Raw genomic sequence first — 16,163 nt, 5'->3', positions numbered from 1 at the left:
TTGAATTTGAAAATAAAAAGTGTATCTAGTGGAATTTTGAATTTAAATATTTTGACATTTTAGTTACTAGGTTGTGAGCACATGCGCCGTAACCTACAATTTCGCTGCAGCCATTTATGTTGTTCGCATTTTACCAAGTGTAAAACAAATATATTCAGGTAAATGCAATCGTATAAGGAAAACTATGAAAACGATTGGTGATAAAACCAACAGAGGATTTATGTTCAATAATTTTATGTACATGTTTCTCAATAAAACGAGCCTAATCGGTAAAATCAATGTGCCACCTAGTCTGTGCCTGGGGCCTTGCACTTCATGCTTTGTATAAAACAGTGTGAAATATTTGTGATTTATGTAATAAACGTGAATATATCATCCTTATTTTCATTGTCGACTTCCGGTAGTAACTTGTACCACTAATATTTTGTGTCTAAAAATAGTTACCTCCATTTTTGTGTACCTATACTCATTCATACCACATATGCCTTCACTGTTGCTGTAACGCTCTATGTGTTACTTTATATAATATAGTTCATTCGCTTCACAGGTTCGTACTGAGTGTGTTTATGTTTTTAGGATGACTGACTCAATGAATTTTGGTCCAGATTGGATTCGTAACATGTCCTCCGAAGGTATTACTGGAGGAGGAACTGGTGGAGGAACAAGATATCAGCTTGCTGATTATCGGTAGGTTGTTTTATGATTATATTATTAATGAGACCACCTTCCCAAAAATTTGCCAATTTTACCTCAAATATGAATGTGAACGTACAAGAACTAAAGTGAATAGGTCTTAGAAATCTTAACAGATTTGACCGATATTTAGTGAGTATAGAAACAGTCAATAAATTTGAATGTTACACTGCCATATTCTACTGTTGTATAACATTTTCTTGTAGTGTAAAACAACCTATAAATAGTCAAATTACAATGTAATGTTAGAATACTGTAGTTTTACAAAATAACAATAGATTATATCTTTAAAATGTGTGGGATTAATTCATTATTCAGTCAACATATGTCATGTGCTTTTTTTAAAACTGACAAGTGTTAATTAACATTTATCAATGAAGTACATAACCATAAAATTTTTCATATACAATGGAGTTTTGAAAAATGTAATTTACATCAAACTACATGCATTATTTAGCTCACGATAATGAAACAGATTATCTGATAACATTAAAAGTCACATTAAAAATTGAAAACAATAATATTTAATTTTAATAGTGCATATATGTAATTTTTGAATAAAACAATGCATGTTCCGAAGCTCTTGCAGTATTTCATTAAATTTAACATGCAGAGTTTTATTATTTTCTATTTCTAATGCAGAATAGAATAGAAATATGCTTTATAGTCACTGAAAATTATACAAATTTTATGGACAAAGCTTAATTAAAGTCAGACAAAATAAATAAATAATATCTAACAATAACAATAACAAATACAATTTTCTGAAATTTGATAAATCGTCAATATAAAAAAATATACATAAATACAAAATATAAGTTAATAAAGTAAAGAAAAAAAAACAAAATCGATATATTGCAACAATTTATAGAAATTGCAAAGTGAACATACAACAAAGTAAACTATTTATAGACATAGAAACTAATAAGTTTAAGCTGCTGCATGTGACACCCAAATATAGATAAGTTTGGTTACTTGTACATTACTGTAATTTCTTAGTTAGTCATTAAGAAACTCTTCTACTGAATAATATGGTCTTTTAGATAGATGAGCTTTTGTCATTTTATGGAACTTGGGGAAAGATGTTGCAGATTTGAGTTGTAAAGGAAGATGGTTGTATAGTTTTTTTTGCGGAATGTAATATAGATTTCTTTACTAACTCAGAGGACGGGATCGGTAAATAGACATCAAAATTTGAATTTCTGGTGGAGTAGTCATGATGAGGCCTTGCTGGAAAGACATGCATATGTTTACGAATTAAGCAAACAGTTTCTAAAATATATAAAGATGTAAGGGTTAAAATGCCGTGATCTTTGAAGTAACTTCTGCAATGTGTTGTTCTTCTGAGGCCAAACAGAACCCTTATTGCTCTTTTTTGTAATTTAAAAATAACATCTAATTGGGCAGCTGTACTAGAACCCCAAAAAGGAAGACCATATCGAAGATGAGACTCAAACAAGGAAAAATATGTTAGTTTAGAAGATGCTAAATTGAGTTCTTTCGAAACAGATCTTATAGCATAGCAGGCTGAGGCGAGTTTCTTACTTAACAAATCGATATGAAGGGACCATTTGAGGTTGCTGTCTAAAAAAATACCAAGAAATTTTACAGAATCAACTGTAGAGATCTGGCTGTTATTAACAAGCAGGGGTTGAAGAGCACTTTTATAGGATAATGCTACTGTCTTATCCATGTTAAAAGAGAGTAAATTAGAGTCAGACCAGGTTTTTATCGTAAGCAAATCAGAAGTTATAGTTGCATGAAGAGATGCAATAGTTGAGTTGTTCCAAGTGATACTGGTATCAGCAAAAAGAAAAAATTTTCCATCGATTTTTAAATTAGTGATGTCATTTATAAAGATAAGGAACAGTAGAGGACCCAATACTGAACCTTGTGGTACTCCACATACAATGTTTTTGAGACTAGAGTCAGTATCATTTGCTCTAACTAGTTGTTTCCTATTATTCAAGTAAGATTGGAACCAATTCAAAGAAATACCTTGAATCCCATAGAAATTTAGTTTTTTAATCAAAATGTCGTGATTTACACAATCAAAAGCTTTGGCATAGTCACAGAAAACAGTGGCAGTATAAAGATTATTGTTTAGTGCTTGATAAACCTCATGAAGCACAGAAAACAAGGCATCAGTGGTACATTTATTAGTTAAAAAGCCGAACTGATTTTGGGATAAGATGTTGTTATCAATGAGAAAGGACATAAGACCGGTTTTTATGAGTCTCTCAATAATTTTTGAAAGTACCGGTAGTAAGGCAATAGGTCTATAGTTGCAAGCATTAGATTTTTCACCACCCTTATGAAGGGGAATAATAATGGCTATCTTTAGGCACTCTGGGAATTTGCCTCTTTCAAAGGAATCATTAATTAGTAAGACGAGGATTTCCAACACATTTTCTGTGAGATTTGAGAAGATTTTTATGGATAGTCCGTCAGTACTACAGGATGATTTGCTTTTGATACTATTGATAGTTTGGATCAGTTCAGATGTATCGATTGGTCTTATGAGATAAAAGTAATTTAATCCTTCATAAAGGAAACAAATTGTTTCAATAAATATTTTTTTAGAGACAGAGAAAATTCTCTATAGATCAGATACACCAAAGGTGGCTCTGAAGGTACTGAAAAGTAGAAACCTAGGTCAGCCGATGATGGTGGCCCCTGAATCGAATTAAATCTAAAGCTCTCTCCTTAATTATTTTTTTATAATTTTGTGTACCATATTTAACATGTTCACTGCCCATGTAGCTCATAGGCGACTGTACTGCAATATTTACAGCACATTACTCTTAACACATTACATGAGGATGTCTAAGGAGACACTACGGAGACCAAAGGATGGTATCCTAGCCTAAAGCATGGTATCGTACTCTTCATATTCGTGAATTCTCGCATTTAAAATAATGCATTTATTTTACATAGCGATCGATAATATAGTTTCGATCGCCAGGTAAAATAAATACATTATTTTAAATGCGAGAATTCACGAATATGAAGAGTACAATACCATGCTCTTGGCTAGGATACCATCCTTTGGTCTCCATAGTGAACGCACTCTAAAACTTATGATCTGAACCGGACAAAAAAACACATTTAAAAATGTGTATAATCAATGGCATACACGCACGCCGTCTGCATATGAGTGAAGGCATCATGTGGCTCACATGTATGCCATCCGTACAGAACATGTTAATTAGAATAACTACCCATCATGACCTTCTTCAACATATTGCTAATCTAAAAATTAAGTTAAATACTTACAATACACATTGAAACAAATCTCTATTAGAAACTAATAACACAGGCCTAGGTCATTTTTGAGGTCTGTACTTTTATAGGTGATCTTATATATTTCATGCATGCTGAATTCAAAAATGCAACTTATTTTTCTCAATCATATCAGATTTATTTACTATTTCCAATTTTTGGAAAGTCAAATTATCAAAATAAATTACAGAGCACAAGAATAATTATTATTATGCACAACCTCTCTCTTGTTATAAAAATAAGAATTTATTTATTTATTTATTTATTAACGGGCCTTGCCCACTTTTAGTACAATTTACTGTTTAAAAACCTTAATAGAATTAGTCAAGTAATAAAATCTTAACATACAATCAGTCGAAATACAGTCTAAAAAGTGCTTAGAAAGTTAAAGTTAAAATAATAAAAGTTAAAATAATAAAACAATACAACATTGATATATGAAACTGACAGGTACAAAATCATTAGTTACACGTTATTACAATATTGCTACACCATCACATTGAAAAATTTATATCACAATTTGCTTTACCAGGCTCACAAATTTACTAAAGCTTTCATTAAAAAAATCCAAACTATCAGCATAACAGTTAGCCATTCGTGACACTCTAGGTATATAAGAATTAAGGCCAACATTGGTTCTCCTAAATGGCTGATGAAATATGTTAACTGATCTGGTGTTTCTCATTGGAACTGCTAACAACATTGTGGAAATCAGTGAAGGACAGTCAATCATGATAATAATGAGTTTAAAAAAATTGAGATCTGCCTGATCCCTCCTCACTTTCAAAGTAGGCAGGGAAAATGTATCTTGTAATAATGCAAAATCATATGAAAACTCATTTACACGAGGTATATTGGATTTATATGCTAGGAACCTAAGGAACTTTCTCTGCACCTGCTCAATTCTGTGAATGTGTGAAGTATAATGGGGGCTAAAACTGAAGAACAATATTCCAACAAAGGCCTGACAAGACTACAGTACAGCAATCTAATAGCATTAATACTCCTAAAGTCAAGTGTGCTTCGCTTAATGAATCCAAGCATCCTAAGTGCTCTAGAAACTATGATGTCAATGTGATTGACAAATGAGAGTGTGGAGTCCATTGTGACTCCAAGGCCTTGTGACTCTGGCCAGATCTGATAGAAGTTCAAGAGCTCTGGGGAGGTAATTTTAAGGTAGCATTTCAGGTCATCTGCAAAACACAAGAATTCAGCAAATCTAAAACAGTCCGAAATATCATTGACAAATAATACAAATATTAAGGGTCCCAGGTGGGACCCTTGCGGTATTCCAGAGGGGTTGGGAATATTTTTAGACATGTAATTATTTACCTTTACAGTTTGACATCTTTCAGTTAGATAACTGGCTAGCCATTCCGATAATATTCCCTGAATACCAGCAGTTTCTAGTTTATTGAGCAAGATTTTACCCTGTCGAATGCCTTGGAAAAGTCTGTGTAGATCGCATGAACCTCCCCGCCCCCATCCAAGACGTCCGACAGATAGTTAGCAAAAGTAATTAAATTTAATTCTGCAGATTTTTTGCTAAGAAACCCAAACTGCTCTTCTATTACTCTCAAACTTAATTTATCTAAATCTTAAATAAGCCGCTACTATTTTCTCGAATAATTTTGGAATGGAATTAAGACTGCATACTGGTCTATAGTTGGATATATCAGCTCTGTTACCAGACTTATAGATAGGCCTAAGATAACTCACTTTCCAGAAATCTGGAAAGATACCTGAAGCAAGAGATTTATTGAATATCACATGAAGTGGATGTGAAAGAACAAAACTACAAGATTTCAGAACTGAAGGAGGGATACCTGGTCCCTTTGTTATGTCAGTATTAGCCATCTCCTCATAAATGGTTAAATATTATAATCAGAGATACAAATATGATTAAATGAGGGTTTATTTTGCAGATTGATAATTTTGTCAGTGTAAACTGACTGAAAATATTCTGCAAAAAGATCAGGCAGATCAGGTCCCAACTGACATTCTTTATCATTAAAGAACAACAAAGGTGGTAATCCAAACCATTCTCTCAGGTTCTTCAGCCATGAAATTCGTAGAGAGAATGGTTTGGATGCAGCTCAAAACAACTATTTAGAGCTACTGCCTCAAAAATTAAAATAGCTATGATGATTGCCAACCTCCGTAGCGGAGATGACACCTGAAGAAGAAGAAAGGTGGTAATTTATTTCCACTTCGCTTGCTCTTAACAAAGTTCCAGAACTGTTTTATATTTCTTTGATCTGTTACAGAAAATTCAGATTTTTCAACGTACTGTAGGTAGCACAATTGAGATAAGTTTTTACACTCAGCTCGAAGTATGCTATAATCAACATAATCAATTCTTAACCCTGAATTTTTTAATCTTTTGTGAGTCTGTTTTTTCTGGATTGTCAGCTGCTTCAACCCTGGGGTAAACCATAATGGAAATTTTCTTTTAGATACTTTTTTTTGAGGAATTACAGCACAGCATGAACAAAAAAGTACAGAATATCATAAAAAATGTTCACCATGTTATTGACTGAGTGATTTAATAATAATTCATCCCAATTAATTCGACTTGAACAGTCGTTTAAGAAAGTTTAATCAGCTGATTTAAAATCATAATAAAATATATCATTCTGAGGACTGCTTTCATTTGTGTGGTTCGTATTGTTCTTAATCTGAATGTTCAATGGAGGATGATATCTTTCAGCTGTTACCAATGGGTTGTCATTCAATGTAACAGAAGTATTTTCATTAGTGGATAGTAGGTATCAGATCCAGGATTCTATCAGTGTTGTTGGGGACTTCATTCACCTGATATAAGTTGTGAAATGCACAAGAGTCTGCTATTAGGGTGACCACATCACTTGTATGATTCCGTTCACCAACCTCCACCACTGGTACTGAACAGAAATCTTCGGTTGACCAAGTGCAATATGGCATATTAAAATCACCACCAAGCCATACAGATTCTTTATGATTTTCCTTAATACAATCTACCGTGGTAATGAAGTTCTGGTACTTGTTTAATGGAGAATGTGGTGGAATACCTATAGACAGCAGCAATTATGATCGTATCCAAACCTGTTTCTATTTTAACAAATAATTGTTCAATACCGTCTGGGGAGTCTAACATGGAACTTGTAAGATTCTTTAATACTGCTATCAGCACACCACCTCCTCTTAACAAATTACTTGTATTTTGGCTTCTATCACATCTGTAAATGTTATAATCAAATAACCCCAACTCACTGTCACTAATATCGTTGGTCAACCAAGTCTCAGTTAATATAATAATCGAGTAACAGTTTGCAGTAACACGTGATTGAAGAACATTTAGTTTAGTTCTAGGACCTCGCACATTTTGGTAAAAACCTCAATATTTTCTTTCGGGTGATACTTAGATTTATTTGTACTAATGAAAGGCCCTACTTCGAGTTTTTTGCTTGCACTATACATGGAATTTGATTCTGATATCTAATGACTACATTCTCTCCATTATCTTTGCGTGTCTTTAATTCCGCTTGTACAGACTTACATTTCTCTCTTTCTTTGGAGGTTAAGTCAAATTTAACAAATACCTTCTTTCCTTTGAGTTTGTAACCATTTTTAATAAAGTTTTCCACTTCCTTTCCATACCTTTCACTTCCATAACTTTAATCTCTGAGGCATTAAGACCAGAGCATGGCTTTTTGTGAAATAATCTACTACAGTTCTCACAAGCAACATATTCATTAGATGACAAATCCAATTGGCACTCACTACATTTTAAAACAGACATTATAGGTTAGAATTTGAGAAACTGGTTATTTTTGAACAAATTACTATAAATTCAAGTTTACTAAAAATTGTATAGCTTGAATGCAACATACACAATACATAAAAGCACTTATGGGCAATATAAAGATCCCAATTATAAAAAAGTTTGCTTTTGAAAATTAAAAACGAGTTCTATTTGAGGTTAGATACTTCTTGATTATGCGTTTCTATGTCTCCTCTGTCCTTTTTTTTTGTTGTGTTGAATGGTGGACCTTGAAGGAAAATATGTGCAAAAGATTGGAAACATTTGAGATGTGGCTATATTGGGGAATACTTAAGATGCCATGGACAGATTAATTCATAAATGATGAGGTCCTCAGAAGAATAAAGAAGAACTGAGAGGTACTGATCACTCTCAAATCTAGGTTATAATACTTCAGACATGTTATGCCAAATGAATCTAGTTATGCCCTCCTAAAAGTCGTTCTACAAGGAAAAATATTTGCAAAGCAAGGTCCAGGAAGAAGAAGAACATCCTGGTTAAAGAACCTTAGAACCTAGTTCAGCACAACATATGTGCAGGTTTTCCGCAACATTTTCTCGCAACATTATCACACAAGATAAATATTGCCAAGATGATCGCCAATATTCATCACATATAAGCACCTCAAGAAGAAGAAATAATATTGTAGATAAAGAGTATTAACATAAATTTATTAAAAAACTGTTGGTTTCACTTCTATGAATTTTTTATTTTTTGTTTATTAATGAAATACTTAATTAGGAAAATATAATAATATGTTCAATTTCTGCTTTTAATATCTGTTATCAATGCCTTCACTATCAAATGCAACATCTGTCATACAATTTATTTCAAAATATTGCCACATATTTGCAATATTGTGCATGTTATAAAATTATTATCTCTTTTATAGATAGCTATAAATATATTATATTTTGTTTTGAAAATTATTATCTTAAATATTTTATTAGAAACTATGGGGTTCACTCAAAGTTTAGGAAACAATTTCAAGTTATTTAAATCATGATAAGTTGTTATATACAATATTTCATATGAAATCTGCTCCAAAAGTATTCAATCTTTTTGGGGCAGTTTTATCTTTCTTGTGTGGTCATCATCGATGGGCTGCTAGCTAAACTCAGCAAAGACAGGCATCATGTCCTAGTCATTTTTTTAAATTGCAAAAATCAATTTTTTGATAAGCAAATAGAATATCTTAATAAATTAATAGAAATGTTTTCAATCTTTTTTTTCAATTATTTAAACAAATTATATATAAAGTTTTACTTAGAAAGTCTAAAAAGAAGCATTTTCTAATAAACTTTCAAGGAAAAAAGTAAAAACTTTTATGGGGACTACTTTTTGAGGGATCTAAAAACTCATTATTTTCATTAGAAATCAATTCTTTTCGCCGAAATTTTGATTTGGAAAAGTTTCAATTTGAACCCTATTACAATAAAAAAAATTTTTGACTGGGCTATTAACATTTTACAAATTTACATTTATAACTATTTCATGAATAACATTGTCCAATAGTTCAATATTCCACTATCTTGGAAAGAAAATCATTCTCAATTATTACTTTGCTGCAGCACATTAATTCACTTTAGTGTAGTTTTTTAATATTGTATTTGAATTGGCTTTCTTTGATAATCCTGGAAAACAAAAAATAATTATCTGTAGATTTTGCTAGTAAATCTATGTCAATGGTAAAGGCGGTAATGGTCTTTGCTCCCCGAGCAGCTATGTTTGGTTTCATTTTTTGATACATTTTTCATATACATATACAGACATATTCTAAGGCCAGATTAAACAACAATGGGGACAGCGGATCTCCTTGTCTCAGTCCAGAATTTACACGATAGCATTTGATGTTTTCCTTCCTATTCTAACTTGCGCAAAGGAATTACTTACACACATTTGACTGAATGTGTAGACACTGCGGCCTGAAATGTAATTCACATTCACAAGGTAGACTTCTTTTTTAATTCTCAATGAGAAATTAGCGTGCAGAAGTACGAAGGAATAAACCAGATATCTAGCAAAGATTCAAAAATTTATTGACTACGTTTACAAAAAAAAATTTTTGAATTGTAGCAAGTCAATTTGATAAATAAAATATATAAGATAATGTGTATATGTTACAGTTCAAGTTGATTCTTAGTTAGAGTTGACTCCAACTAGTTGGAGTCAACACTAACTGAAACGAGCAGTAAAAGTTGATTTTAAAAATTTAAATCAACTTTTACTAGTTGGAGTTGACTCTTCCTGGATCGATTCAGTAAATGTTGATTATACGAGAATCTCAAGTGCATTTTTGATGAGTGTGCGTTTCTTTGTTTTGACCGTTTCAACTACTTATTAGTATAGTCTGTAACGTCGCCCCCGTTAGGTAAATTATTCTGATTCGATTTTTTGCACAAACTTACTCAAAGAAATACATCCGTATAACAATCCTTATAACAAATACACAGGGTGTCACGCGGTACCGCGGTCGAAAAATTGTTTAACCAATTTCAGTAAAGTCAGTCAGTAAAGTGACTCTTTATCGAACGAGTCTGATATTACGAGCAGAGGAACAGACGCGTTCGATAAAGAATATTGAGGTGGTGCGTACAAAATTGTATCGTCAATCATAAAAAACATCAACACTTACTTACAACTTTGAGGAAATTTTTTTAATTTTAGACGAAATAAAAAATTCGTATGACAGTAATGACAGATGGCCGGTTTTGATGTTTAATCGATAGTAGTTGTCAATATTGTATACCTACCTAATTACTAAATCTGTAAAGTTTTGATTTATTTTGTATGAATATAATTGCGAAACACTACAGAATTTTACTTTTTGACAAATTTTATTAATAATAAGATAAATTTTGTACAATATTTTTAATAATTAAAGTAAATAAATTTTAATTTCACTCAAATAAATAATCGATTGCTGCCATTGACCACTTACATTCAATCTCGGTTAATTTGATTAATTATCGCGGCAGGTAAAGTAACATTCTTCTTTCAATACAACAAAGTGTTACTTTACTGCCGAAAATGAGGGCAAATAAGTACAATAATTTTGATGATTTGATGAATGATTTTAGTGAAGTTTGGCGATAAACAATGATTTTAAACAAATTCGCAAAAATACATAATTTTTTCACTTCGTACAATTTTTTTTTAAATCCTTTGGGCCTTTTTTCTCTAAAATTGACTGTTGTCAAGTTATTAGCGACTTAAAATTTGAAAAACGCCAAAATAACCTTTTTCAAGGTTTAATAACTCGGTTAAAGATAATTATTGTGAAAGTCGAGCGAGCGGCCGTGGAGTAACGGCATAATCGCTGGGCTCATACGCCAGTGCACGTGGGTTCGAGCCCTGCTAAAGACAAACCATTTTCATTTTCAATAATGACACGAGCCGTCTCACCGTGTCTCGGAGAGCACGTTAAGCAGTCGGTCCTCCTGGGCTAGTGTACATCGACACTAGTTACTTGAAACAGGGTTAAAGATGTAATTGGCGCCGGAACTGTCCGAAAGGCAAAAATGCCATACGATATTATATATTATGAAAGTCAGAAACTAAAAAAAATCAAAGATTAAAACTACCTCTATAAGATCCTGAAGAAATTTTTGTCATTATTTCATTAATAAGATATTATTTTTAATTATCAACAATGAGCACTAACCGTGTATTGAGGCGGCCGTCAATGTGAGTGCGAGTGAGATTCACCATTGGACGGCTGGAATGGTCACTTTCTGACTTTCATAATAATGGATTTTAACCGAGTTATTAAGGGCCGGTTGTTCGAACGCTAATCAACAATGATCATTATTAAATATTTAATTACTGTCACCAAAACTGTCAATGTCAACTTTGTTTGGGTTGCTGAAAACATAATTAATTACAATTATGAGATTTATTATTAATTATGTTAATAATTATTGTTATATTAATTGATTATAGTTTCAGAATTGTAATTAATTATGTTTTAACAATTGACATTGACAGTAATTAATTATTTGATAATGATCATTGTTGATTAGCGTTCGAACAACCGGCCCTAAGCCTTGAAAATGGCTATTTTCGCATTTTTCAAATTTTAAATCGCGTATAACTCGACAACAATCAATTTTAGAGAAAAATCACAAAATACCTTTTTTTGCTCAGAATAACCCAAATGATCTAAAAAAAAATTGTTCGAAGTGAAAAAATTATTTTTGTGAATTTGTCTAAAAAAAATTGTTTAAACAATTTATCGATCAAGGTACTGCCTGGCACCCAGTAGATTTGTTATAAGGACCTCTTTTTGAGTAAGTTTGTGCAAAAAATTCGAATCAGAGTAATTTACCTAACGGGGGCGACGATACAGCCTAGACTAATTTGAACATATTCAGTAACATTTAATTTCTAGAATCGGCTGTTTGTGTGAAGCAGAATCAACTTTTACTAAATGGCATTGGGAAGAGTATACTTTTCCTAGTTGGAGTCTACTTTTACTAGTAAATGTTGAATATAAATCTTCATTTTATATTTATAATCAACTTTTACTGAAACCAGCCGTTAGAGTTCAACTGGATAATCAACTTGAACTGTAACATATATACAAATAACATATATAGAAATATAAATATACATTCACGCACATTCACAAAATGAGACATCGGAAAACAGTGAGTAATATTCATGTCCATGATACTGCTTTAAAATGATCAAAATATTCACTAACAGAGTAAAAAGCAAATCTCAGAAGATATTTTTTCAGAATGACTTTAAATTTATTGATTGTAAGGTTTTTAAAATCCATAGGTAGGACATTATATAAACTGCTCGTCAAAAGTTAGGGATATAGAAAATTCTGCTGAATTTTACAGTAGATTTTTTCGTGAACAGATTAACGGATTCCGCTAATTTTTTTTTGTTATTTTAGACTTTTCTTTAGTAGTTACACAGTTATGCAAAGGTTTACTCAAACTTTTTTTTTTGTACTTATACCGGGTGGAAGAAAAGAAATGTTTTTCTTATGTTAAGTTTGAAACGCCCTGTAGGGAGGACGAGGTACAAATGGGAGTATATATCGAAATCGTATTATAGTCTTATGTTTTGTGAACATTTTGTTTTTTGAATGTCACTGATATCTTTAGAAATAAAAAAATAGACGGTTTTGTAATTTAACATGTGTTTTAACTGAAAGAAAAGTTTGAGACACCTTGTAGGGAGAAAAAGGCACAAAAGTGAGTATACCTCGATATTTTGTTGTAGTCTTATATTTTGTGAATATTTTATTTTTTTAATTTCTCTGATATCTTTAATAACAAAGAAACTAGACGATATTACTCTTTAATATGTGTTTTAACTGACGACATGCGTCACATCACACATGTGAAACATAGAAAAACATATTAAGGAGTAATACCGTCTAGTTTCTTTGTTATTAAAGATATCAGAGAAATTAAAAAAATAAACAACGTAGAATGAAGTAAACACTTCTGTTGTATATAGGTATATTATAAATTTATTAAAAAATTTTAAAATTCATCCACAAGGGAGTGGTTGTACAAAACGTTTTCGGTCAAACTGACCATCCTCAGTGTAAACGTCCAGTGTACAAGTAATTGAAACTAGCCACTTGAATAGGTGTAAAACCTCAAAATAACATTATTGCTACATTATGAGCTGTATAGTAATCGACAATAAGTCGATGTCTTAAGATTAAAAATGTATCACATGTGGATGTATGTCATCCTTGCTCGGAACTAGCACAAGGTTGTGATCAGGTGAGAGGTTAACAACCAAGAGTTGGTTGTTAACCTCTCACCTGATCACAACCTTGTGCTAATTCCGAGCAAGGATGACATACATCCACATGTGATACATTTTTAATCTTAAGACATCGACTTATTGTCGATTACTATACAGCTCATAATGTAGCAATAATGTTATTTTGAGGTTTTACACCTATTCAAGTGGCTAGTTTCAATTACTTGTACACTGGACGTTTACACTGAGGATGGTCAGTTTGACCGAAAACGTTTTGTACAACCACTCCCTTGTGGATGAATTTTAAAATTTTTTAATAAATTTATAATATACCTATATACAACAGAAGTGTTTACTTCATTCTACGTTGTCTTAACAAAGGTATACAGCCAACTACAGGGTTTACCCTTTTAATGTTTTAAAAAAATAAAATATTCAAAAAATATGAAACTACAACATAATATCGGGGTATGCTCACATTTGTACCTTTTTCTCCCTACAAGGTGTCTCAAACTTTTGTTTCGGTTAAAACACATGTTAAATTACAAAACCGTCTATTTTTTTTGTTTCTTAAGATATCAGGGACATTCAAACAACAGCATGTTCACAAAACATAAGACTACAATATTATTCGGATGTATACTCACATTTGTACCTCGTTCTCCCTACAGGGTTTCTCAAACTTAACACAAGAAAAACATATTTTTTTCTTCCCGGTATAAGTACAAAAAATAAGTTTGAGTAAACCTTTGCACAACTGTGTAAATACTAAAGAAAAGGCTAAAATAAAAAAAATAGCGGAATCCGTCTGTTCGCGAAAAAATCAACTATGAAAATCAGCAGAATTTTCTATATCCCTAACTTTTGACGAGCAGTTTAATATGTTACAGTCAATAGAGTTCCTTTGTGATTTACTCAAACATGATACACTATGGCAACGCATCAGTTTGTGCGTTGCTCATTTACTACTTTTGTAAAAAGAAAGTAACTTATTTCTAAGCTCCCTACTCCCTACTCACCAGATCTAGCCCCTGCAGACTTTTTATTGCTTTCCAAAGGTTTTTAATCCTCATATTTATGTAAAAATAATTTTGTCTCTATATAATTGAATAAGTATACTAGAAGAGATGTTCTTACAGTTGAACTTTCAATGGCTCTAATCTCTTTCTAACTGCTTGCCAATCCGAATATCTATTGTTTCAGATATGGTCGAGAAGAGATGTTGGCGTTATTTGACAAAAATATAAAACCTCCCGTCTCTCTAACCAATTTTAAATGTCTATTCTCGGAAACTTGTCTTCAACCATTAGCCTTATCACCAGCAACCGATGAAGAGGTAAGTCTCAGTATTTAGACATTTATGGGGTTCCCTAAAAACCATACAAAACGTAGTTTCGTGTGTTTCATTTGGTTCATTATGTTTTTTATGGATTATGATAAGTTTGTTAAATAGGATTTGTATTAAAATCTATGTTAAACTTTATTATCCTGTTGAACAGATACAGCAAAGAGGTTGGCAGCCCAGACCGAATGCAGCTGTGTCTGGACCAATACGTGGGAGAGGTGGGTCTTTGGAAAGAGGCGGTCGGATCAGTAGAGGACGGGGATACCAATATGGCAGGCCGACGGGTGGATACGACTCGGGTTGGGGCAATGGGGAGCAGCCCGAGTGGAGTCCGAGAAAAGAGTATATTAATCAGCGCACCACTTCAGACAATTGGAGGAGGGCGAGAATAGATGAGGATGATGGGTGGAGAAGTGGCGTGGGTGGGCCAGGAAGAAGCGGTGGTCACGAAAAATGGGGTAAGTATTTCACTTTGCTTCACATAATATAAACCCCATTTTAGTCAACATTTTCATGGCGCTAAAAATGGTATCCCTATAAAGCACAATTGGTACAGGAACTAATTGAAGATGATAAGGATTGCAGAATGGAGTTATGTAACACAATGTTTAATATATTTAACACTAATTTTTTTAACCAAATCCTTTTTTCCGATGAGGCTACTTTCCATTTAAATGGCACGATCAATAAACAAAACTGCAGGTACTGGCCAGACGAGTAGGTATCTTTGGATGGTGGAGGCACATACACAGTATTGACAAATGATCAATGTCTGGTGGAATTATTAATAATGTCATTATTATTGGACTTTACTTTTGGTATAGAATATAGAACCATAACAGGTGAAAAATACTGGGCATTTTTAGACTTGGAGTTAATTCCAGAATTAGCCAGTCTCTTTCCTGATGATATAGATCCTCATCTCGTGAATATATCAGTTGGGTTCCAGCAAGATTGAGCACCTCCTTATTATCTTTAAGGCGTTCCTAAGTTTCTCAACAATATGTACATTTCCAAATCGTTGGATTGGAAGAAGAGGAGCCATCGAATGACCAGAAAGATCCCCGAATTTGACACATCTAGATTATTTTTATGGGGTTATTTAAAATGCAAAGTGTATGTAAATAGGCCACAGACTGTCTAAGACTTGAAATACATGATTACTCGTAAAGAAGAGATAGCACCAATTTCTCCAGAAACCATAAGAAAAGTCTTAGGGAACTTTCATTCAGAATGGATTTCTGTTTCCAAAGACAAGGTGGTTTTGTAGATATCATCATCAGGGCTTTTCATTCTGGATGGAAT

General features: G+C 32.6%; 1 protein-coding gene across 3 annotated transcripts in view; it reads left to right on the top strand.

The window, feature by feature from the left end:
* The first annotated feature begins 55 nt into the window (after window positions 1-55).
* LOC114349510 (GRB10-interacting GYF protein 2) overlaps window positions 56-16,163 on the top strand; it is a 74,327-nt gene continuing 58,219 nt past the window's right edge. For 2 of the 3 annotated variants that reach the window (XM_028299907.2, XM_028299910.2), the window contains exons 1-4: window positions 56-158; window positions 577-687; window positions 14,717-14,849; window positions 15,013-15,316. In XM_028299907.2, coding sequence (XP_028155708.2) covers window positions 82-158; window positions 577-687; window positions 14,717-14,849; window positions 15,013-15,316 — 625 coding nt within the window. In that variant the 5' untranslated portion in view covers window positions 56-81. Of the gene's footprint in view, window positions 159-247; window positions 270-576; window positions 688-14,716; window positions 14,850-15,012; window positions 15,317-16,163 lie in introns of those variants that run through there. The other variant, XM_028299909.2, reaches the window with a different exon arrangement.

Source organism: Diabrotica virgifera, chromosome 3 (assembly GCF_917563875.1).
Source record: "Diabrotica virgifera virgifera chromosome 3, PGI_DIABVI_V3a".
Taxonomy (NCBI): Eukaryota; Metazoa; Arthropoda; class Insecta; order Coleoptera; family Chrysomelidae; genus Diabrotica; species Diabrotica virgifera.
This window is presented reverse-complemented; position numbering and strand designations above follow the sequence as displayed.